This window comes from Lepisosteus oculatus, chromosome 2 (genome assembly GCF_040954835.1).
Source record: "Lepisosteus oculatus isolate fLepOcu1 chromosome 2, fLepOcu1.hap2, whole genome shotgun sequence".
NCBI classification, from domain to species: Eukaryota; Metazoa; Chordata; class Actinopteri; order Semionotiformes; family Lepisosteidae; genus Lepisosteus; species Lepisosteus oculatus.
Genome location: NC_090697.1, coordinates 33726495 through 33751480, shown reverse-complemented (window position 1 = coordinate 33751480; position 24986 = coordinate 33726495). Strand labels below are relative to the sequence as shown.

The window sequence follows — 24986 nt, the reverse complement described above, 5'->3', positions numbered from 1 at the left end:
TCACTGCGGTTTCTGGGACTTTGAGTTCCTCATTTGTCATTTTGAAATTGCCCGAACTCATTTATCAACCGCTCTGAAACTACATCTCCCGATAATTCGTGCGCAGCGTTCGGTTATCGATGACTTGGACGGGCTTTCGCTTGTTTATCAAACAAAACGAAAACTAATTTGTGGGGTGTACGCCCGTCCTCACCCGATTATCATTCAGAAAAGTGTGAGTCAGTTCTGGTTAACACGGAAAGAGATCCAGTTGCGATACACACAGAAAGCTTAGTTCAACCAACGTGACGATGAAAGAACTGTATGTGAAGATTAACCTTCATTGTTGTTTCCCTGTTTTGCATTTGGACTACACTTATGTACTGTATTCTCATGTCAGAAAGACACCATAAGTTATTTACTTTTTGATAAGTCGATACAATTTAAGATGTGCTTGGTCACCTGAAATAACATACTTGAACAATAAATCTTCATGACCAGATAAGTGCCATCACTCCTGGCAGTTCAGTAAGAGAGTGATATCACATATCAGTAACCTGGCAGTATGGGCAGTTGCTCCTGAAGATCTTTCTGACGCAATATAACATCTTCAAACGTTAGTATTTAAGTGTATAATCCTAAATTTAGACAAATTCACCCGTTTATTTGCACTGCTATAGTCAACAGTGTGACAACCCCTTTGATGGAAAAAAAATGTGATGATCGGCTTTATGGCATGGGCAGACTTTTTTAATTACCAGAAAAAAAAACATGAACTCAGTACTAAACACAAACGCATTATACAATATTTATCTTGTTGAAATGGGAGTGCTGAATAACAAAGAGTGACTGAATAACAGTAGTTTAAAAAACAAACAAACAAGTTGAGTAGGTGACGTTGACTGGCTTTCCTTCTACACCAAGCGGCTGTCTGCACTCCTCCCCCAGAGGCCCCAGTTGTAGGCGGAACCTGCGGGACCAGCGGCAAAGCAGGAGGGAAATTCAAACCAAGCCGGCTGGGGCCGGGAGGACAAGGCGAGGGTGAAGTTGCTGGACGAGCTCCCGGTCAGACCAGTGGAGAGCCGCTCATGGAGCCGGTCCGGGATCAGGTAGCAACCGAGCAGCTTCTAGTTTAAAAAAATATCCAGTTTCATATCGCTCTGGATTAGGACCGGTTCTCCAACCACAGCTAACTGGATTAGCGAAACTTGTTTGTTTTGTTATGAGTTAAGTTAATTGTATTGTCTCTAGTACCGTTAGTAAAGAGAAAAAAATCGGTATCATTTTAGTGTTTTAAAGTGTTAAGCCAGTGGAAATCTACTTTGCTTTTGTACCCGTCTTCACTGCATTTGGCTGTTTTTGTTGTTTTAGTGCCTAGTTAGATGTCCGGTTCGTATGCACAGGCATATTGACAACACGTTTTGTTTTAATTCTCACGCATTTGGTTTAATGTTCTTAGAGGATGTCTTGCTTAAAAGGTTTGCGTTTTATAAAGTACGGAAAATCGCAAGTTTAGCGTTACAGTTTAGACAGGAATGTATGTATCCACATAAGGATGCTGTTGTAACGCACGTTTTGAAGTTGCAGGTATGAACAAATTCATTTTAAAACTCCTCAGCTGCAACCTGTAATTTATAACGAGAAAACAAGTAAGGATGAAACACGATAAAGTGCCATGAACATGGGGGATGTACTGTAAATGTTTACGGGTTATTTGGTGTTTCGTTAAACCGCATTTCATTCGCCTATACATATGGATTTTTTTTCCAGTCTACAACTGTGGGATCTCCATCTAAACTCAGCTTTTTCGGAAGTTTTTATCTACCTCCCGAGAAAGTGTCAGCTCCTTGGCTGACTCGCTTTAAGCAGCCTCTAGCCCCCACAACAAGCTGTGACGGCGCCCAGAGACTCAATGTTGAAACTCATGGAGGAAAACCTGAAGCCAGCAGTGCAGGTAAGAAGGACCGTACACGACGCCTAACGACAGCCCACAGAGCTGGAAACGGTCAGTAGGCTGAACAATGTCAAGGAAAGATTACTTAAATCAAGTTTTCTCAGGAGATCATTTTTACTGTTGCGCCCTTGAATGATTATACAGATAATACATTTATATTTCTGTGTTTTATGCAAAGAATACAAAGCGAAGAATAGCGTGATAGGCATCCTCGAAAATATTCGACGTTAGAGAATGGCATTGTGGGTAGCAAATTAAGTGTCGTTCTAGTTGTGCTTGTTGACGTTTTGACAAAGCAGTGAAGGATCTCGATCTTAGCTTATTCGTTGTAGTATTCTTGTAGTCCTCCTTAAGATATTACTGTTTTAATGTAAATGATGAAAAGTTGCATAATCTAACAATTCGTGTGCATTGACGGAAAATCTACACTGTAGTGTTTGATACTGAATGGGATTCCAGAGCTTTTAAAACTGTATCAAATGTTTGTCTAATTGCAAATAGTGCTACTGCGTATCCTTTAAATTCACTTAATTGTAATGTCCTAATAGTACACGGTATAAACTTTTTTTGCTCTTTTTTCTAAAGAAATCTCTCTCTTTTGAACATTTTCATTGAACAGTAATTGTCCCCTATATATTACAGGATCAACATAAACAGGTTAAAGGATTGTAAATATAATCCTTTATTTACATCCCTGTTTTGATTAAATGGTGTTAGTCGGGCCTGATATGTCTAATCTTTTAACAAGGCAGGAGGGTCCAAGTAAACCACCGAGGTACTATAAAGTTTTACGTATGTTTGATGAAACAGATTTTAAGTTCTATTTGTTCTTTAGTGTAGTGATTTCTATTAATATGTTACTCTGTATGAAATGGTTTTTGCTGAATTGTTGATGGTTGAGTTTGTTTTAAAGAATTATGGACTTAAAGAAGCCATTGTGTTGTGGTGCTAACTTGACCTTTCAAAGTGTATCAGTTGCCACTGTTAGGATCATTCTCCTTTCCCTTCACTTCCTACTGTTGGATATCAACAATGTTGTATGTAAGTTACTGTTTTCAAAGCAGGTTACGAGACTTGTGTACACATTTGTGCAATATTAAAACTTAGACTTACTGTATTTCATTTCATTAAGGTTATTATTGGTTAATTTTGTGTTTATGAAACCGAGCTAAGATGTCATGTTACAGAATGTGTAGTTAACTGAAAATAAAGAAGTGGTGGTGTAGAAGAGATTCATGTGGAATATATTGGTTTAATACTTGACAATATGTATGTGTCTTATAGGAAACACAATTTTTCTATTTTAAAAATATCCATGATGTTTAAGGCTAATAGATAAGCTTCTTCCATTATATATTTATAGACCATTTGTGTGGAAAACCTGGGTGCTTCCTTTAGTGTGGGCTGGATGTGCTTTTATTGTTTCTGACAGCTGTGATCGCAGCCCTGAAGACGCTGCAGGCGAAGATTAAGCGCTTAGAGCTGGAGAGAGCTCAGGCAGAGAGCAGCATGAGGCAGCTCTCCGAGAAGGCCCAGTGGTATAGAGGGGAACCTGAGCAGCCAAAGACCTCAAATCTCAACGTGCAAAAGGGAGCTACGCAAGATACAGGTACTTTGCGCTTTCCTAAAGCGTCAGAGTTGATTTTTAAAAAACGTATTTCACTTCCAAGTTGATTTCTATAGGATGATCTTTTTAAAAAAAAAATAATGGTAGAATATGAAAAGATGGCTTTTCATATTTGGCTTTGCACAGCCATGAAAAGATGGCTGTGCAAAGGATTGTGGGCTTTTCCAGTTCAACACTTTGAGTTTCACAAATAAACGGCAGGTTTTTCATTGGTGACCAGCTCGGCAAGCTTTTCTTCTGTGCCCTTTGCGGGACACCTTATTGTTTTAATCTTTTCATAGAGCTCGTTGCTCAGCTGCGCTCCGCAGAGTCCCGCTGTTGCCTTCTGGAGAAGCAGTTGGATTACATGAGGAAAATGGTAGAAAATGCAGAACGTGACAAGAATGCCATCCTAGAAAAACAGGTGCTTTTCAAGTGTATAATGGCATTGATAATGTCAGCTGCCTTATTTAAAGACCCAGAGAATAGTGAAACCCATTTAGCTCTCTTGAAACATTACAGAATTCTGTGGATTTAACAGGATGACCAAGTGAAAATATACTCTTGCACGCTTTGCTTAAATTATTATTGCCTTTGAATTGACAAATTCATTTGTAAGTTGCCTTATGAAGACAGATGTTACAGCAACATACTTTCAGAAGAGCAGGTGTTTGGTTTATTTTATGCAGGATTAATCTTGAGCTTAAATGAACATATTAAGTAATGTATCCAAGTCTCTTTTAATTAGTATTTGTGAAACCATGCTTTTTTTGTTCTGCTCTTGTAATGGAGTTTTTACTGCAAATATGATTAGCTGTAAATATGATTTGTTTAATGTTGAATGCATAATCTTAAAGGGCAAACTATTAAGTCTCTGAAAAACATCTAGAGTGTATTAAATGTGTACATTGAGTCTTGTTTAAATGTTTTGGTTTTTTTTTAAAAAAATATTTTGTAAAATTCTTGCCTTTCAGGTCTCACTTCAAAAAGAAAAGTTAAAAGACCAAGAGCAAGTTCATGGTAAATTAGAAAAGCTCGAGATGCTGGAACAAGAGTGTCTAAGACTTACCAGCACTCAGTCTATGGCAGAGGTAGGCATGCTTCCATGCTTCCACAGAGTGAAATGCAGAGTAGTTTCTGAAAAAAAATGGCCTGTTTCTTGCAGTTTTTTTGATTCTTAGTTTAGTAAGACTCTTCATTTTCTGCACCGAGGCAGTTTTTCTAATAGTGGCAACTAGATTATTTTATTCTTAAGAAATGAACTGTTGGAAAATAATAACTTTTTTTCTGTAGGTCTTATGAATGATTTCAATTTTAATGAGCTTTTATCAAGATAAGTGGGTGGTTTTTAAGAACGTTATATTTACATATAGCTTAAAGTTTACACTGTAGAGTAAGTGAAGATACTTTTTAAAATTCTTGTACAATAAATGTAGTACCAGATTATTGAAAGATTTAACAATCTGTTTACTAATGAGATGCTGAAAAAAAGTGTGATCACGGATAGTATAAATTATAATATTATAATTTCAGAATTATAAATGTCTTACTTTGTCATTTTTGTTTATACATTTGTTTTGCAAATTTATCTGCAAGGGAAACAGCTGTCTCAGTAGCCTCCTAATGCAAGTCTACTTTTTTGTCAATGCAAGCCTTATCTTCAGCTCTTTATCTTTGAACACTGTGTGACTTGCTTTGTGTTTTCATTATGAAGAGAATATTTAATCTGCAGGCTGTTACCTTTTTAAGATATATCCAGTTCTTCTTGAATATCCAAATAGCAAATATAGTCATAACATTTTAAAATAATAAGATTTCTCTTAGCTTTATTAGAGCAAGAGTTGATGTAAGGTCAGGATTAGTGTAATGTAGAATTAATGTGCAATACATATAGTTAAGAATATTATAATTTCAGTTTACAACACTTGTCTATTTGTAAATTTGCAAATGAAAAATAGGGACTTGTTTAAAAAATCAAATTGTGACTTTGTCAAGCACAAAGTTTTCTCATAGTTTCATGCAGTATTTTGAGTGTATTCATTTAATTTTGAGAAGGTATTACTGCTTTGTCTTTTAGAATATATCATTATATCATACAGATGAGCAAACTATACATTTTGGAATGCTGTGAAAGAACATCTAGTCCTTGTGTTTATCCACGTGACCTTAGGGTCTTAGTCTTTCATCCAGAGTTGTTGATAATTTAGGGATCTTGAAATCTGATCGCCTTCTCCTTCATGTCTGTTTTAGAAGAAGATTCAGCAGCTGGAGCATAAGCTCCTTGAAGAAGAGCACCAGCGGAAGCTTATCCAGGAAAAGGCAGCTCAGGTAGGTTTCACATGTCTGCACTTGACTTCGGAGGAATATGGAGAGTTCAGTGACTTTCTTCCATCTTGTCTTAGAATAGATATCAAGAATGGTAATTAAAGTGAAGAGAGAGAGGAAATCATTCTAGCCCATTTGGTAGTTAGTAGCTTAATGGTCCAGAGGTTTCTCCAGGTGAGTCCAGATCAATCCAGAGAGCCAGGAGATCGGCTTCAACTGTGTGGCTCAGTAGCTTGTTCCATGCTCCCACTACCCTGCTGTTCTGCATTTTAAATGCAGTTGTTGTCATCAATAGATCATAAAGCTTCAGTTCTTTGAGATAGCCAGAGTAGGATATTCCTTTATTCCCAGGAATGCATCTTTTTGTTATTTTCTGGACTGATTCCAGAAAGGTTATTGCATCCTGTGTGTAATACTGTAGTCTCTGTCCCTGCTTTTGCTGTGAAAGCTTAACCTTTATCCTATTCAATCTGTTCTGGCGAAACGTTGTCTTTCTATATGGAACAAACTAAAAAACAACTTTCTAGCTTCAAACAGGACTGGAGATGAACCGGATTCTGCATTCTGCAGTTTCATCAGAAAGCAAACCAAGGAAAGCCGTGAAGAAGAAGAAAGCAGTAAGGGTCAGGTTTGATGCTTCACCAGATCCACTAGGACCAGTTGTAAATGTAATGACTGTAGTCTCATGACAAGTTCTTTGTGCAGCATCTTAATAAGGTATTATTCATTTGAACATATTGATTAGGAAACCTTATTGGAAACAATTACAATTACAGCTTGTCTCAGCTTCCTATTAAATTATTGAAATAATTACATTTTATTGGATTAAACAGCACAGTAAACATACATGTTTATTTTTTGAAAATATACACAGTCATGACAGGGCTCATCTGAAAACTTATGTTAAATATACTTGTAAGTTTCATAGAAGAATATTATCAAGTAAAGGAAATTTAAGAATCCTGCTAACTGAGTGATACAGTACATGCAAGATGATTGTTCTCTGTAACTGAAAAATTTCAGACCTGTGTCTAGAAATCTAAAATACTTAGCAGTAGTTCTAATCCAAGAAACCATATTCTCTTCGTGTTCAGATTCAAGTTTCTTTTTTCCTCAGAAAATATCGACGACAAAGAACGATGTTCCAAAGCCTGTGTTGTTTCCAAAGGCAAAGCAGCTTCCCTTTGTGGCTGGAACGGTGTGTATTGACATTTCTTTATAAGCACAGCGTTGCTCTCCGAAATATTTGGTCCCTGCCTTATTTTCAATGCATTTGGAGCATTGTATGCTGAGTTGTGCCTCTTTTGGTCATCTTGCTAAATAGTATGTTAACCCTATTTATTGCAGTTAAATCTTTCAACAGTTGCTGATTTGATTTTAAATTCCTGGGAAAACAACTTGAGTGTCACAATCTCCTTTATACAGAATTAAACGTACTTTCAGCTGACCTTTTATCTGATTGAGGTGTTAAAGTAGTGCAGATTCAGTTGTCTCTCCTGTCAAAGAGACAGTACAGTGTTCAGCTTGTACCGTGTTTGCTGAAAAATGTCTACTGTTCTACCATTTTCACATAAGCATGGAACATAACTCTTGGGTCTGTTGTTGCTTTCGTTGCTTCGAATAAGAGCTTGGTGAATTGCCTGTAATGCATAGTTGGAAGTGATTTACTAATAACTGAGATGATCTTGTTAACCTAGTCCACCAGTCCAAGTCACTCGGTGAGAGCGAATGTGCAGAATGTCCTGCACATAATGAAGCACCATAGCCATCAGCTGTGCGATGGAAACCAGGACCTCCACATCCGCTCTCCGCAGAAAAACCTAAGGAATTCCCGGTGTGAAAACGGGAGGGGCCTGCGAGGGTCCGTCTCTTCCAGCTCTGCACCCTCCTCGGGAGGCAGCCTATCAGATCTGCTCCTAGCTTTGCAAGACGAGCTGGGACAAATGAGCTTGTGAGTATTCTGCTGTGCTATTAAGTGTGTACGCACTGCTTTCTGAGGATTTAACATCACATGCCAGTTATATGAAGACTTTCATTCACAGCAAACAGGAATTGAATTGAAGAAAATATTGACTGAAATATATTACATTCCTATATTATATCATAATGGAGGCCAAGTCTACTACTACAGTCTTGCATGTTTTCTAGTTATGCTTATTTTAATATATTGAATAGTGTCTGAGTATTCTATAACCAGAAATGATTTTGTGTAGATCAGAAATAACGTAATAGGAATCAGAATAATCTTTTTGACATCAAGTACATTTCATGTTCAAGGAATTTAGTCTGGTGTACCTGGTGTTACAGGAACATTCTACATATACCATACAGCAGTGGTTCTCAAACTTTTTGGACAAAGTACCACCCCTGATCAAACCAAAGCCTCCAAGTACCACCTACAAGTCATCTTCTCATAGGAGCCCAAGAAATTCTCTATGACTGACATGAGTGCACGTGTGCACACACACTCACACACATATAATAATAATAATAATAAAAACTTTATTTGATATAACGCCTTTAAATGTGGCTTCTCAAAGCGCTTTACAGAATGACAACAGGAACAATAACAATTAAAAATAAACAATAAAAACAATAAAAAAAGCACCATTCCGGTTTAGTCGAGCAAAGCAGATGTGAATTCATTTTTCGAGCCTTGATACAATTCACAACAGAGCCTAACAGATTTTAAATCGTCAGGCATTTTCTTGATGGCAAAGGTCTTGCAGTGGATGCTGCAATGTGTCCATTCATTTTGATAAATTCATTCAGAAACTGAAATATGTGCTCTCCTGTAGTTTCTGTTGGTAGTGGCTTACAGAACATAAAGTCCTCATGGGACATGCCCTCAAACTCGTATCTAACGTAAATGAGCAAATTGGTAAAATCGACAACATCTACAGACTCATTTAATTGCAGAGAAAGCATCTACTCATCTTAACGCGCTCTGTCAGGGTACTTTTGATATCATCCGCCATATCAATAATTCTGTGAGTGACTGTCTTTCAGAGGGGGCAGCAGGTTGAGTTGCTTAGCAGCTTTTAATCCACACATAATGTGTCAGCTCTTTTGCCAACGGTAAATAAGGTTCTTCAAAAATAGTGGGGCTTACCCGCTTTAGCAATCCACAAGCTTGCAATTTTTTTTTCCCCGGTTCCATTTCAGTAGTCTGTCTCAGAAGTTAAAAGAAATTATTTAATGTGCATGGGAGCGAAATGGAGACGCTCTGTGTATTTTTCTCAAATTAACCTAGAACAGTTCTTAAATATTTTTCTGTTATCTATCATGCTTTCCTGTGCCACAGGATTGCCAGCGTTTGTAGTACACATTTCTATGCTTTCCTGTGCTTACAAGCTTGGCGGTGTTCCAAAATCACGCACATTCTCCTACCTCCCTATGTGCTGGAGATACCTTTTTTAAAATACAATGGGTCACTTGTGTCATATAGAATGGAATAGAATTACATTGTAGCTCTTGTGTCCACTCAAGTATTAGCACGCGCTGTATCATACGTGGGCTGCGTATGCGAAATGTATTAAAATGGGAAATATGAAAACCCGTCCTGATTTTTCAGTGTACACAACAGAGTTCCAGGGTCGTATGGCGTACCAGCTGGCGGCCGCTCTGTACCATAGTTTGAGAACCACTGCCATACACAAACAAGACAATAGACCTCCTTAAGACAGGACACATATAGAGTAGCTAGTAATTGTGTTTGTTTAAGCAAAATGACAGCCCTAGGAAAGAAGCTGTTCAGATACCAGCTGATTCTAGTTTTAATAGACCAGTAGCTTCTTATAGAGGGACGTTTTTTTTAAACGGGTGGTGACCTGGGTCAGAGGGGTCATCAGCAGTTTTTCCTGTGCATTACTTTGTAATTGTACAAATCATCAATTGAGGAAAGATGCCAATAACCCTCTCCACAGAGAGTACAGCACACTGCAGTTTGCCTTTTGAGCAGGCAGACGTACTGCCTAGCTAGTTATAGAGGCAGTCAGAATGAGTCTGGAAAACTGTATTAAGTTGTTTGAGATGCCAAAGGTTTTCAGCTGGTGTAATCTAGTTAGACAAACAGAAATATTTTTCAGAATCAAGTCTTACCCTTTCTCTTAAGTGAATTATAACAAAATATCCACTTTCGGATATATTGTGATGGATAATTGATCAAATATTAAGATGTATTAAAAAAAGGTTACAATATTAAAACATTGACAAATATCCCCATGGTTTTGACTGGTTTTAGTTGCTTTATAATCCAACCTTGAAATGCTTCCAGCGATTCATCAATCCTCGTGTGGCTTGACTGTTTGTTTCATAGACCACCAGCTCTGCAGAAACTGCTCTTTTTAGACATGCCTCCACATATTTTTACAAATGTGGTTTTGCAGAGCCCAAGAAGAAAAATGTTAGTGGAACAAAAACAAACTTGCATTTCGCTCATACTTTTAAATGGTATTTTCAGATACAGGAAATTTGACTGTTCATTCTAGTCAATATTACATTTTTTATTTTCTGTTGATTAACCTGTTTCCTGGATTAATAGGATAGAAGGGACGTCTTTCTATTCAATTTAATTAAATTCAATTCAAGTTTTATTGTCCCATTTGGGGAATTTTGTTTTACAGCACACTCCCAACATAACACAATCACAACATTTACCAATCAAGAAGTCAGTGGAACAGTGTTACAGCAAGATTAGGGAGAAGATAGTTACACTACATCGGTTGAAAGAGTAGGTAGATTGGGCGGTGTGTTGCATTTTTCCTAAAATCAATGACCAGCTCCTTTGTTTCTAAAGCATTTTACTGCAAAAAGAACTCGTTACACCACTTAGTAAAATCATTTAGAATAGGTCCATGATGGTTTTCTGGGTCCCTTCTGGAGGTCTACTGGACTAATAGGGTGGAAGGTGTGTGCAGTATTGCCTGAGGTCCATTAACTTACGAATGAGATATCTCAGGCTTAATAAAATAATTGTCGTATATATGAGGAAAAAATTGTCAGTAGTAAACTAAAGGTTTTCTAGAATGGTAAAAGACTACTGGAAGCTCATTCATTATATCCTTGAGGACTCCCAGTCTAAGTGATGTGCAGGAAACTGCAGGTGTCAATCTGTGTAAACCACCAGCATTTGCACCAGTAATGCTAAAATCCTTTCCTTGGTGATTTTACGGGTGTAGATGTCCCGTGCTTCTTTGCTTGGGTATTTACTGAAGGCTGACGAGTCCTGTCCCGTTGGCATTGTACAGTTGGAATAATGTAATGCCTTCATCTTGGATTAATTTATTCAGCGTTTTGCAGATTGGCTCTGTCTCTTCAGAGGGCACACTCAAAGCTTCACCATAGGTTCTGTTATTCACCATACCATGATGTTCACAAAATCGTCGAAAGCCATCCGCGTCTGAAATAATTTAATGTGTTTGGCCAGTGTATTGGTTTCAGATCACCATAAACTTCCCACTGCAAACAAAATCCCCCTTTACCAGAGTTTCTCCTTTACATCCAAAGTCTGTTAAAGTGAAATCTGCTAAGGTGTGGGTTTCCTGTCCTTAAATGTGGTTTCAGCAGTGCAGGGACCGTCCATTTGTATATTTGGAAGTGGAATGCTTTTAGCAGCTGGGTGTATATGGGCTCGCGCTGGGTAGGCAGGGAGAGCCCCACAGAGCTGGATGACCTGGGTGTTGTTTCAGTGAGCACCAGGAGCTGGTGACACAGATCCAAGAGACGGAGAGGCCGGAGGTGAGGGAAGACCTGGAGCGAGAGCTGGACTCCCTGGTGAAGCGCATGGAGGTGAAAGGGGACCAGATCTCCAAGCTGAAGAGACACCAGAAGGCTGTGAGTTGGAAGAGAAGTCACGATCCACATCAATGTTATAATTTACTTGGTACAACTTGATCAAGAAAGGCCTGAGCACTTCAATTAATGTCTGTGGGATGTGAGCCATTACCTTTAGTTTCATCCAGATTTCCTGTTCACCTGCCAGAAGCAACCATTTTTTTGGTAATAGTATGTGTACCTGTGTTTACAGTAGATCTGCAGATTGACTCTACATGCTCAAAATGCTCAGGCTGCTTAAATAATTAATTTTCAAATATTAGCTGCAGTTTAAACATAGCCTATTAATCTATCCTGCTTTTATTTTCAGTGTTCTTCATATTGAGGCTTTTTAACATTTGAATAGGGAGCTGCATCAGCATGGGTAGGCTGCAAAGAAACAGGAAAGGTTCATTCCATGATAAAAAGGTGAAGAACAAAAGCTACGTTTCGGCTATGGAGCCCTTCTTCAGATGTCGGGTGTATTTATTCTATGCCTGAAGAAGGGCTCCATAGCCGAAACGTAGCTTTTTTTCTTGACCTTTTGATCATGGAACGAACCTTTCCCTGTTTTTTTTTTTTTATTTTTACTCCTGAAGTATATTGATACTCTAACAGAATCATTGTAGATACGTGTGATTTAATTATTATTCTTAGTCTGGCCTATAGTGCTTCATTTTTCTCCATTAAACAATGTAATGGGTATTTCAAAAGGGAAAGTGAGGAAAATGTGATTATCTTTAGTACAATGCGACATGTAACACTTAACTGACTACTGTGAGTAGCCATATTTGGGTGGGATGGACAAGTGAACACACCTGTTGTCCTCTTCCCTCAAATGCAGCTTGGGTTATTCCTCTGTCCGCAGGTAGAGACATTGAAGCAGAAGTCCAAGATGGCAAAGAGGCAGGCGCCCAGGGCTCAGCCGAGGACAGGAGGAGCAAGCAGAGTGGAGTCCGCGCGACGCTCTAGCCCCTGTAAGAGCGCTCAAGGACTGAGGAGTCAGGATAGCCTGCAGCTCCTGAAGAAAGTACAGAAGCTGCAGCTGCACCTGAAGAAGGACGACATCACATGGGAGCAGTAGGTGCCTGGACAGCGGAGGGCTCCTGTGGGACGGGGGCAAGAGAACGGGGTCATTACCCCCGTTTTCATCTTTTCTCACCGGAGCGTGGGATCTCTCTGACGATACAGCACATCAAAGGCACAGAGACATCGCTTCATCTTTTCCTAGGAGTAAAAATGTATTGGAAAATGATTATTTTAAGAGCTCCTTTTGTGTTCCTGGCTCCTGCTTTTAACATTTTTCTTTTTCATAATTAATATATTTTTGGATGGATGTAAATGTGCAGTACACCTTGTAATCTGTTTTGCTCTGTATTTTAATTTTTACAATAAAATGTAATATTTTGATTGCCTTTTCGTCTTACACGATTGGCTGTCTTGATGTTCTTGCTGCGTTTCAAGAGACAAGCATGAGGTTTTCGATTTCAAGACGAGCGAATCCAAAAGTTCAGTAAACCCAAATTAGGCTCCTAGTCCAACTCACTATGATATTCAGTGTGGAGGAGGGAGGGGGAGAGGGTTAACCCCCAGTTTTGCCATTCACTAATTTTTTTAACAAGATTGTCCACTTCAGGGTTACGGGGGAGCAGGAGCCTATCCTGGCAAGCAATGGGCGCAAAGCAGGGCACATCCTGGATGGAACGCCAGTCCATCACGGGGCATACACACTAGGGCCAGTTTCCCGAAAGCCATTAACGTTCCTGCATGGCTTTTGGACTGTGGGATGAACATACAAACTCCGTGCTAATGGTACCCTGGGAACTGAAGCTGTGAGGCAGCAATGCTAAGCAGTGTACCATGGTGCTGCCCCAGTTAGTTTTTTAAATTAATATATTTTTTATATATTTTATTAAAGCCCAGATATACATCATGGGGAAGATAACGTTTTCTAAAAGCCTTCAACCCGTTTGAATGCAACAAAAAACACGAATCCACCGACGATGTGCAGATTTATCAATACATACCGTATGTAATGTTTACTATTTTAGGAGGAGATGAAATGATTAAATTCATGCTTAAACACTTCTTCGTTAACACCGAACACTTGGATCACAGAGTAAGAGGGGGCTTAGTCTTTCTTGGCCGTCTGTCCTCTGGTTGTCTCGGTCAGGGTCCAAACGGTCGCCTTAACACCATGAGACGCTTGTCATGAGATGGCCCGTTAGTTTGAGTAAAGAAATGTCTGCTTCTTTCCTACACTGCACTGTCTGTAATTTAGCTTGCATTTCATGTCCTCGTTTTCATTGTTCTTAGAATAGAAACGATACCTTTTCACACCCTTCGACTCTCGCACATGGCTGTCCACCTATAAAAGCGTAGTTGGGTGATCAATGATTAGCATAAATGCTAAGGGTTCGCCTGCTGTTGTGTCCAGTCTCCATAGTTACTTTCGCGGGGTAAATCCGCGCCTGCACTTGAAAGGAAACCAAGGGGAGTCAGCGACAACGAGTTAAAACACAGACGCAGAAGTTCACAGGTATGCTTGCTATACACTATATTGTGTTTTAATGTTTAGGTTACATTTTAACTAAACTTATTGAACAGCTCAAGTCAAACCTGTTTTTTATTGATTTAATATAGCTCTATTTAGTGCCAATTCCCAGGTATGCGTTGCATAAATACCTTTTATGGTAGATAATACCCCTTTTCTCAGGTTCTTTTGGCTATTTTGTCCTGTGCGGTTTCATAATTGTTCTTTTTCCGTAAACACGTTCAAGATGTACGACAAAAAAAAAACTAGGATCGGGCACTGATCAAATCTTGCCAGGTTATAAACCGATTGAAGTTCCAGAAAAGTGGTTAGTCTGGAAACTGTCTGCGTCTTCCTAAAGCTTCTTACAATGTGCACATTTCAATGAAATGCACAATACGTCAGTGCTGCGATGCTAGTAATTATTTGCTTTGACATTCGTATAGAAGGGGGAATTGGCACAGACCCGCTGCTGTGCTGTCACAAGTCTAGTTTATTGCCTTAAGAGCCAAGCTGTGGACCACTGTAACTGTAAGTCAGCGATGGCCGTGCTGTACTGTGTTCGACCGCTCGAGTGTCCATTGCGTTAGGAACATTGTGTTAGAGGATCAAGTAGGGTCCATTTGAAACTGTTACATTACAAATCACACGCTGAATCGAATAAAGAGGACTTAGAAAGCTATTTCAGACCCCCCAATAGTTAACTCTTACTTCCATCTGTAACCTCAATGAAAAATAAGATTTTAAAGATTTTACTTGTGATTAATTTCGTTATATGTTTCACATTATAATTAACAGTTACATTTCTGCAGGATAGTAAACAGAGCAGAATCAGTCGTCAGACTAACTCTCCTATATTTCAAAGCACAAGTAAAAGTTTTTTGTAGTACATTTTTTTTGGATATTTTGCTACGTGGTTGAGATGAAAAGTAAATTAACACACAGAAGAGCTAGCCTAAATACCCTGAGCTGCACTTGCATACTTTAATTTATCTCGCCACTCTTTAGATGCTCACTCAGCTCAGAAGGTTCAAGAGATTACATGTAAAATTACAACACTGTATAAAGGCATTCATTATACCAAATATTTTTGAAAATACTAGAACATACAGTGCGTAGCAAAACTATGTGCTTCCACCAAGTTTTAACTCAAGGTGAATACTGTACATACAGTATGCAATCAAAATTATTTTTTGTATCTAAACTTATTTTACCCAGAAAAGTATTTCATTTGAATATCCAATATCCAAGTATACAGTAGGTTAAAAATATTTATAAATATGTTATGATTCATGTACAATGCTTTCCAGAATTTTTCAAACCTTTGCACAGTTTAAGTGTGGTAAATTTGAGTGTTAATAACTGAGAGGTACCCAGACACTGCCTGGACAAGCCTGTCTCTTCTAAGTGAGTAGTTAGGTGAGCAGGAAACTGGTTAGGCATACCACCAGGAGGCCAATGGCACCTTTTAAAGAGTTTTAAAGAGTTCAGTGGCTGAGATGGGAGAAAATGCCCATGAGGCAGCTACATCCCTGTCACTCCACAAAGGAATCATGTATAGAAAGAAAACAAAACATATGAAATCCTGCATGGGGAAGTGAAGTTTGCATCAAAGTACCCAAGTGACAAAAAGGTTTTGTGGTCAAATAAGACAAAACTGGAACTTTGTTTTTGCTCTGGCACAAACCCAGCATAGTGGGTCAATTATTCATCACTATCCCCTGGTAGTAGCAGTATTATAGTATACAGGTAGTTCTGCAGAGGCTGAAATCTTCTGGTCACTGTTTTTTAAAATCTTTCCAAGATTGCAGTAGTAACACAGGGAATAGAACTGCACGCAGTTCTCTGTATAGGTTAGTACTATTGTAATGCTGCTGTGTTATCAAACACAGTCAAATTTCTGGTACAATGTAATGTATGTGTGTTTAGAATCCCAAGAGGTAATATTAACATCAACCAGGAGGTGTACTGCAGGGATTATGTAAAACAAACACAATGAGTGGAAATCATTTAGATGTGCATTTAAGACTGAATACAGGAAGCCTTTTTGTACACAATGGTTTGTGTGTGACTGGAACAAGCTCCTGAGCCATGTTCTTACAGATTCCATGTAATCATTGAAGAAGCAGCAGGATGAGATCGCCCAATGAGAAATCTATCCACAACCCACCGGCATCCTCTCATTTGTAACCTCTAATCATTCCTCTGAACTGACCTCCACCTTCTTTACTCTGTCTGCTTGGTTAACAGACATGGCAGTGGTTTATAAAGTCTCCTCAACAGAGAGATTGCAGCTGATGGAACGCGAGCTGTCATCTCAGTTGTCCGCTCTGAAAACAGAGATAGAAGAAAATGGAGTTTTACAAGGGACACCAGCAAAGTCATACAGGTAACACAGGGATGAACAGTGATCAGTATAGCTGTACCGTACATGGAAAACCTCATAAAGATATTTTGTCTTATCTTTATAGATTGCATTCTTTAAATACAGTGTAAGTACTTACCAATTGTAGTATATATTTTTTATCTTTGTATATTTAACTTGGCATTGAATTTTATTAAAGGGTAGATATTTTATGCTCTGAGTTTCAGTTCAGTAAATTCTTGTTTTTGTTCCTTGCAATTAATTGCAGAGTGTTTCATTTAAATAAAATGCCTAAGAATGCATTCTTCTTTTCTACGTTTTGATTCTTGTCTTTAACATGCTACTTCATGGTGCACTGTGTCCTTGGTGGAGGCTGTAAACATTAGTGATGACACGCGGTGTTGCAAATCAGAGGAAAACAAGCATTCTTGTATGTTAGCTGTATTTCCTCCTTAATTTAACGAGTAGCATTTAAGTTAGTCAAGTACTTCTTATTCAGCTAGAGAGTACCACTGTAAAAGGGTTTTTCTATTTTTTTTCTTGTAGAGGAAACAAATGCACTGTGATGTATTTTCCAGTAACTGTTATTAGGTTTTGTGAAATAGTATCAGTAAACCTGTGGGTGTCACTAGAATCTTTTGAATAGTTTTTGTTACGCTCTTCTTGTTGTGATATATTGACCCAAATAAGAATTGTATGCAACATTTTAAGAGAATTTGAAGTAGAGATGTATGAGTCATTGTAATTAGCAATGTTTGCGATACAAACGGCTGTCATTATGTCATGTTGTATCTTGTTAAATGCAGGTGGGCTGAGAAAGGGTTTACTGAAGGTAAAACTGTAGGTTTCTGATTGAGGTCAGAAATGTAGGAGAGCAAAAATGATCAATTTCTAATACCCTCCTTTTCTGTGTCAGCTCTGTGCCCATTCCAAAGGACATGTCCTACTTCAGACAAGAGAGAGAGCTGGTGCTGAGACGAGCCTTACAGGTAATGAGTGAAATGAGGAACGTGAAAAACACATTAACCTACTGTACGAGGCCAAAATCAACAGGAGAGGACATTTTTAACACAGTAGTCTCTTTGAAGTCTTAACATCAGTTCATCTAGCAGTTCACAAGCCCAGCCATGAAGTGTGAACCTTTACCCACACTGGTCTGATTTCCTTCTGGATCAGGGGAGGAGCACTTGAGCTGAATTAAAGAGCACATTCCAGTATTAGATACCCTGAAGTATTAGACATTAGGTTGTGGTCTTAATTTAATCCTTTCTGGAGTTAACCAGTGCTTGGCATTTGGGTCACTTCTTTTATCTCTATGCCCACTTTCCAGATTCCAATATTATTATTTCTTCTCATGGTCCCTTCACACATATAACATTTTTTTCTTCTGCTGTCTTTTCATCTTTTTTTGACTCCTACACCCTGTCTGCCTTGAAATTTAAAATTTGTTATCAACACAACATTTCTTGTCATCACCTTCTTGTATCACATACTGTACTTACAAGATATCACATACTTACAAGATGACAACATCAACACATGATTTCAGTTTTGTAATGTGAAGTGTTAAAACTCTTTTTTAGACTATTTTTCTTTTTTATTGAATCAAATCTCTTCTTCAGCATATTATTCATTGACTACCTCGTATAATATGTTTTCAATTTCAATGGTTGTGATTATGTAGTTTCATTTTTGTCTTCCAAAAGTATTTTAATCCTGTATGGATCCTAATGAGGAGATAAGCTTTCATTCATGCTCCTGATATGGAATTCTAACTTAACATCTCTCTTGTAGGCTGTAAAAAAATGTGTCAGGACATTCCTTGCCAAATTACTAATCAAACAAAAAAACAACAATGAATAATCAAAAATGAGGAAAATGGGTCGAGAATAAAATGAGATTGACATGTATGAAGTTCGGCAATAATCACACAACATCATTTGTCAGAAACACAAATGAGATGGAATGACCAGCCGTTCATTGGTCACCTAAGGTTAAATACAGTCTTGCCAACCTTGTATTACCAATAGCTGGTAGTTGTTATATGAGCTGGGAACACAAACAGTCCTAAAGAATGTGTATAAGTGGCTCACATAATGGAAAATAAACAAATCAAGGCTTTATTTTTTAAAGAATTAACTTTATTACCTGCTGCAACGATGTAACGTAGTTGCAGTTACTTAAGATGTACTGTAACTTCAAATTATTATTGACACACAGCTGAAAGCAGGGCTGTAAATATTTTGACATCCAATTTCCCCAGCTAAATCTGATGTGCTATTACTGTAGAAGAATTATGTCAATTCATAAGTTAAATCATTGCTGATGTTTTCCAATGTTCTTTCGAAAGGAGCTACCATGAAATTAAGCAATGCAGGTGTGTATTTACCGTGCTTATCCACTAAGGGCACAAGGTGGGTTTTGCAGGTTGCGGCCGCCAGACCTGTCTTGGTGCAGGCGGATGCAATGCAGAGGGAGCTGGAGAGCTGCCTGAGCCGGGAGTACACTCCAGAGAGCCTTCCCTTGCTGCTGCACCAGGTACCCAGAGCCCACTGAGTGCAGACGGAAACAACCCGCACTGAGCTCAGAGGTGTTCCTATACCTTTCACCCTGAAATACATCCCAGATCGTCACTGATTTCTGCCCTTTTATTCAATTAATCATCCTTGAATTCATCCCAGGGGATCCCAAAGTATTTGCATCTGGGAGAAACCCCACTTCATCTACCATCGAAGCCCCTGCTTGATGTACAGCTTACCTGAAATATAGGAAACGGAGTGGTGAGGAGAGATATTGATTCAGTAATTGCTCTTTAGTTCAGCAATTTGATTTAAGGGGGAACTATCTGTAGGCCGAACCTAGAGTGAAGGGTTAGGTAGGACACCAGGGTAAACACCCCTACTTCTAGGAACATGCCGTGGGATCTTTTCATGACCAAGTAGCCAATACAACTACTATGAAATATTGGTTATTCACTGGTGTACCTTCAGCTTGATTTGGGGAGATGCATGTACACTTTTGTGGCCTGTTGATCCCCGTGGCTTTGCAGGACACCAAGGATATGCTTTCAAAGCCCATACACTCCAAACCTTCCCCTTGGTACTGAGTCTGATTTGCTCATTGGATTCATGTTGTCTGCTGGCTTCCATTGACATCCTTTGATGGAAGATTTTCTTAACAATGAGGATGTTTAAGATATTAATGGACTGCATAAGGTATAATACACTAAATAGTATAGAAAAACATTTTTTCCTCCAGTAGATGGTGCTGTTTGTCAATCCTAGCTTAAAACTTTAAAAGCAATTGCAAAAAATTCTAATTGCCACCATAGTGGACATAATGTATAAGTCTACACCTTTTACATACAGGGAGTGGACAACAATTGTAACACCTGTCTAATTGATGAACCACAAGTTTGTTGAAGCAAAGGTTTCCTCACAGGTGTATCTCAAGCTTTAAGTCAATTCAATTTATTTTTATATAGCGCCTTTCACAACAAGGTTGCTTGTTCAAAAGGTGCTTAACGATGCAAGAAACCATACATTTTGTGAATACAGAACAGAAAAGACCAAAAGACAACGGAGGAGAGGAACCAAACACTCCTTAGTAAGGAGAAAAAAAACCTCTAGGAGTCCAAGGTCAACATTTACATTATATACTTAAAAAATGTCACAAAATAACATCTCGGTATGTTTAGAGTCATGTATAAAAATGCTGGATAGATCTAATGTCTATATTTATGGCTAGAATGATTGAACGAAGAGACCTCAGTGATCTTGAAAGAGGGGTGATTACAGTGATACTTTTGGCAGGTGCTTCGTGACCAAGACAGCTCAACATGCTGATGTTTTGTGAGCAGAGGTGTCTAAGGTGATGTCAGTATGGAGATCCAAAAGGAAAAATCTAATTGGCAAACAGCAATAGTGGATCCTTTGCCCACTGTGGAACTGTTTCCCACTGTGGAACTGCATCCTTCAGGATCACAATATCTGTGCATTAATTTCAAATGCAAGGCAAAGCTAGTGAACATAGTCTTGATGTGTAATCATCATAATCTATTGACTCCTGATTTGTGGGTGTTGAATTTGTGCCATTGCTGGCTAAAGCTGACAAGGTAATCTTAGATGACCAAACCTGAACCTGCTATTAATGCATTTTACATATGTGTATCAGTAAGTGGGGGACTGGTCATTGTTTTCTCATTGTCTAAAAATATGATAATATTTTTAGTTTTACACAGACCGCAGCTACCAGCTCGCACAGTGTAAATACCAGTACATGCTGCGATGGAGGAGGTTCTGTCGACACTCCAGCATCATTGAACAACTGTATCCTCTGTATAAGGTGGGCTTGAAAGAGGTTCTTTTTTTTACACATGGAGACAGTTTCTTACCTAGATGCTTTACTAACACATCTACACAAAACAAGATCTTTAGACATTTTTTCTTTGCAACACAACAAATCTCAATAACATTGACTTGTGGACGTGTATTGCTATCTACCCTCAGGAACTATAATAGTATACATAAATGCATAAAGTTTTTAGAGTGGGAAGAAGTAATTATCAGAAAAGATGGGGATTGTCCTTGAGATTTGTTTTTAAGAAAAGAAAATTATAACTACATTTCTTCTTTGAGTATTATGCTCCCCTCATATATAGAAATGTTCTCTGTCAGCATCAAAAAGCACATATTGTGGGGACTTGAATTCCAATCCATATATACAGTATATAACATCTTATTTCCATATTGCCATGATGTCTAAGTAGCAAGTTTAATTCTTTTTTTAACGAGGATGATTTATAATGAAGCATTTAGCAAATTAAATTGCTGGCCTGCTTTAATATCTCCCCAGCAACAAAAAAGAGAAATAATGGGTGATTATGCCCCTTTGACACTGTCACTGTATTTGTGGTTTAGAGTCATTGTTTTTATTAGGTTGTGACTGAAGGAAGCAGAATTTATACTCAGACTCTTAGTCTGTGCTTAGAAGAGCTCATAAAGGAAAGCATGTGTGTTTGTTATTTTGCCATTTAAAAGATCCCTTCTAGTTTAGCAGCTGGAAACATCACCTCTCTGTTTAAGAGTTTAATTGTACTTTTTTGTCACGTAAAATAGCACGTTCTGGAAAAGATTAAATTCGTAATGACTGGGGAGTTTCCTCAAGCCATCACATCACAGAAAAATCAAGAGCATGTCATATCATCACTGTCTGTTCGTTGTGACCACACATTTGTCCATTCTCCTGTTTTGGAACAGCCAGGTAGGGGTAGATTTGCGTTTGTCCTGATTTTTAAACTTGTACATTTCATTTATCTTCTGCAGGTGTTCTGTTATTGATATTGTGAGATCCTGCTATGTTACATAAGAAAACAGTCTTCCTAAAATTAAAAATTATTCATTATGAAAAGAACTGATTAAAGAGTGGATAAGCAATACTGTACTTCTATTATTATTATTATTATTATTATTATTATTATTATTATTATTATTATTATTATTATTATTTTATTATTATTATTTTATTATTATTATTAGACTCGTGAGAAAAGGAGCTCTTCAAGATAGAAGGAGGGGAGATAGGAGAAGGTGGATTGTGGGGGTAGAATTGGAGCTGCCTACAACAATCTAGTGTTTTTTTTTGTATAGTAATTAATGTATATATTTCGTACTATAGCTTTGTGTTGTTTTTTTATCTGGTTTGTTTGTGGTTTTCACTTTGTTTTTTTGGGGTGTGGACTTTGGGAACATAGTTCCTCATAATAAACACCATTGCATATCTTTGCAATTGTGGCTGTGCCATCATTATTATTATCTTCTATCTACGCCTCTAAACTCTGCAAGGAGGAGACTGTGACACAATACCATGGTGAGATTAAAGACTTACCAAGTACTGGTTAAATACTGGTGTTAGCACTAGTGTTCAGTAATTAGTTGCAAAAGCAATTGGTCCACCATCTAACACAGAGGTAAACAGACCTCTGTTAATTGTGCTACTGGATTTGGAAGTGTTCATTGACTTCAGCTGTGTAAATGCCTTGAAATGCTTACAAATCTTCAGATTCAAAAAGTTAAATAATACATGAGGGCAGACCTGAGAGTCTTGATAGAAGAGGCTTGTAAGAATCATTCATTAAAACACAACATATTAAATGGGGCTCAAACCTGGAGAACAGGGCATCCATGACATAAGTATTACATTCTCAGCTTGTAAGAAAGCCACTGTTACATCAGTATGTAGTACAAGTACATGTGTTGTCCTGCTGCAATGTAGCCACATCTGGATGAGCCCATAAGTGGGACAGCAAGTCAAATTCCAGGACATGATGAATTTGGCATTGTGCAGATGGGGTGCCATCGATCATTGCAACAGAAAGTTCTGTAGTGGGTAAACACTCCTGAATGCGGAGAAGAGAGACCTGGGCTATAAAACCAGAGAATCTGAGCCTGCAAATACATCCTAAAGTATGGCAGATGCATTAGAAAATGTCTGAGTGTTGTTGCAACACTAACCCTAACCCTACCCAGGACACTTTTGGAAGAAATTTCCAAATCCCTGCTTTAGAGAACTGTGTTCAAACAAGTCCAAAAAAGACTCCCAGTCAGTTAGAATCATGTCATGTACCAGTTAACAGGTATTTTCAATGCATCTAGTGTAAATGGGTTTCAATTTTGTGCCATTGCTTTTTTTCAACCTGCTTTTGAAATGACGTATAACATATGCAATTATTGACTAGTTTTAATGTGAGCATGACAATTACCAGTAAAGTTTGGCTAAACTTGTTATTTCCTTTAGTTTTAAAAATAGAAACGAAGAAGTTTAGAACGTAGAAAGTGTGGTTTCAGAATTTGGATTTTCCGTCATTTTTGACAGCCGCGCGGCTTAGCAAAAACGTGAAAATTGGTCGAAATTTGCTTTTCGAGGAAACAACAAAACAACACCTTTCCTGCACTGCAAATACATCCTAAAGCATAGCAGATGCATTAGAAAATGTCTGAGTGTTGTTGCAACACTAACCCTAACCCTACCCAGGACACTTTTGGAAGAAATTTCCAAATCCCTGCTTTAGAGAACTTTGTTCAAACAAGTCCACAAAAGACTCCCAATCAGTCAGAATCACGTCATGTACCAGTTAACAGATATTTTCAATGCATCTAGTGTGAATGGGTTTCAATTTTGTGGCATTGCTTTTTTTCAACCTACTTTTGAAATGACGTCTAAAATATGCAATTATTGACTAGTTTTCATGTGAGCATGACAATTACCAGTAAAGTTTGGCTAAACTTGTTATTTCCTTTAGTTTTAAAGATAGAAACGAAGAAGTTTAGCACGTAGAAAGTGTGGTTTCAGAATTTGGATTTTCCGTCATTTTTGACAGCCGCGCGGCTTAGCAAAAACAGGAAAATTGGTCGAAATTTGCTTTTCGAGGAAACAACAAAACAACACCTTTCCTGCACTGCAAATACATCCTAAAGCATGGCAGATGCATTAGAAAATGTCTGAGTGTTGTTGCAACCCTAACCCTAACCCTACCCAGGACACTTTTGGAAGAAATTTCCAAATCCCTGCTTTAGAGAACTGTGTTCAAACAAGTCCACAAAAGACTCCCAGTCAGTTAGAATCATGTCATGTACCAGTTAACAGGTATTTTCAATGCATCTAGTGTGAATGGGTTTCAACTTTGTGGCAATGCTTTTTTTCAACCTGCTTTTGAAATGACGTATAACATATGCAATTATTGACTAGTTTTCATGTGAGCATGACAATTACCAGTAAAGTTTGGCTAAACTTGTTATTTCCTTTAGTTTTAAAAATAGAAACGAAGAAGTTTAGAACGTAGAAAGTGTGGTTTCAGAATTTGGATTTTCCGTCATTTTTGACAGCCGCGCGGCTTAGCAAAAACGTGAAAATTCGTCAAAATTTGCTTTTCGAGGAAACAACAAAACAACACCTTTCCTGCACTGCAAATACATCCTAAAGCATGGCAGATGCATTAGAAAATGTCTGAGTGTTGTTGCAACACTAACCCTAACCCTACCCGGGACACTTTTGTAAGAAATTTCCAAATCCCTGCTTTAGAGAACTGTGTTCAAACAAGTCCACAAAAGACTCCCAATCAGTCAGAATCACGTCATGTACCAGTTAACAGATATTTTCAATGCATCTAGTGTGAATGGGTTTCAATTTTGTGGCATTGCTTTTTTTCAACCTGCTTTTGAAATGACGTATAACATATGCAATTATTGACTAGTTTTCATGTGAGCATGACAATTACCAGTAAAGTTTGGCTAAACTTGTTATTTCCTTTAGTTTTAAAGATAGAAACGAAGAAGTTTAGCACGTAGAAGTGTGGTTTCAGAATTTGGATTTTCCGTCATTTTTGACAGCCGCGCGGCTTAGCAAAAACGTG

The 24986-nt window shown here is 38.2% G+C and overlaps 2 protein-coding genes across 6 annotated transcripts in view; both read left to right on the top strand.

Moving 5' to 3' along the window:
• Nucleotides 1-519: 519 nt before the first annotated feature.
• cep57l1 (centrosomal protein 57, like 1) lies at nucleotides 520-13104 on the top strand. Of its 2 annotated transcripts, XM_015349618.2 has the most exons (12): nucleotides 520-595; nucleotides 904-1088; nucleotides 1750-1933; nucleotides 3366-3542; nucleotides 3842-3963; nucleotides 4514-4630; nucleotides 5790-5867; nucleotides 6392-6481; nucleotides 6982-7062; nucleotides 7562-7815; nucleotides 11555-11699; nucleotides 12547-13104. In XM_015349618.2, exons 2-12 carry the CDS (start codon nucleotides 1068-1070, stop codon nucleotides 12760-12762), a joined length of 1485 nt encoding a protein of 494 aa, XP_015205104.2. In that variant the 5' UTR covers nucleotides 520-595; nucleotides 904-1067; the 3' UTR covers nucleotides 12763-13104. The 2 variants fall into 2 exon arrangements, with proteins under 2 accessions (XP_015205104.2, XP_069034717.1); XM_069178616.1 differs by lacking the exon at nucleotides 520-595 and having other exon boundaries at nucleotides 894-1088; nucleotides 7679-7815.
• A 737-nt stretch (nucleotides 13105-13841) lies between these two features.
• The window catches only part of si:ch73-242m19.1 (coiled-coil domain containing 162), a 238046-nt gene continuing 226901 nt past the window's right edge, over nucleotides 13842-24986 (top strand). For 2 of the 4 annotated variants that reach the window (XM_015356134.2, XM_015356128.2), the window contains exons 1-5: nucleotides 13843-14217; nucleotides 16462-16600; nucleotides 17493-17565; nucleotides 19004-19114; nucleotides 20807-20920. In XM_015356134.2, coding sequence (XP_015211620.2) covers nucleotides 16464-16600; nucleotides 17493-17565; nucleotides 19004-19114; nucleotides 20807-20920 — 435 coding nt within the window. In that variant the 5' untranslated portion in view covers nucleotides 13843-14217; nucleotides 16462-16463. Of the gene's footprint in view, nucleotides 14218-16461; nucleotides 16601-17492; nucleotides 17566-19003; nucleotides 19115-20806; nucleotides 20921-21699; nucleotides 21839-24986 lie in introns of those variants that run through there. The other 2 variants (XM_069178615.1, XM_015356118.2) reach the window with 2 other exon arrangements.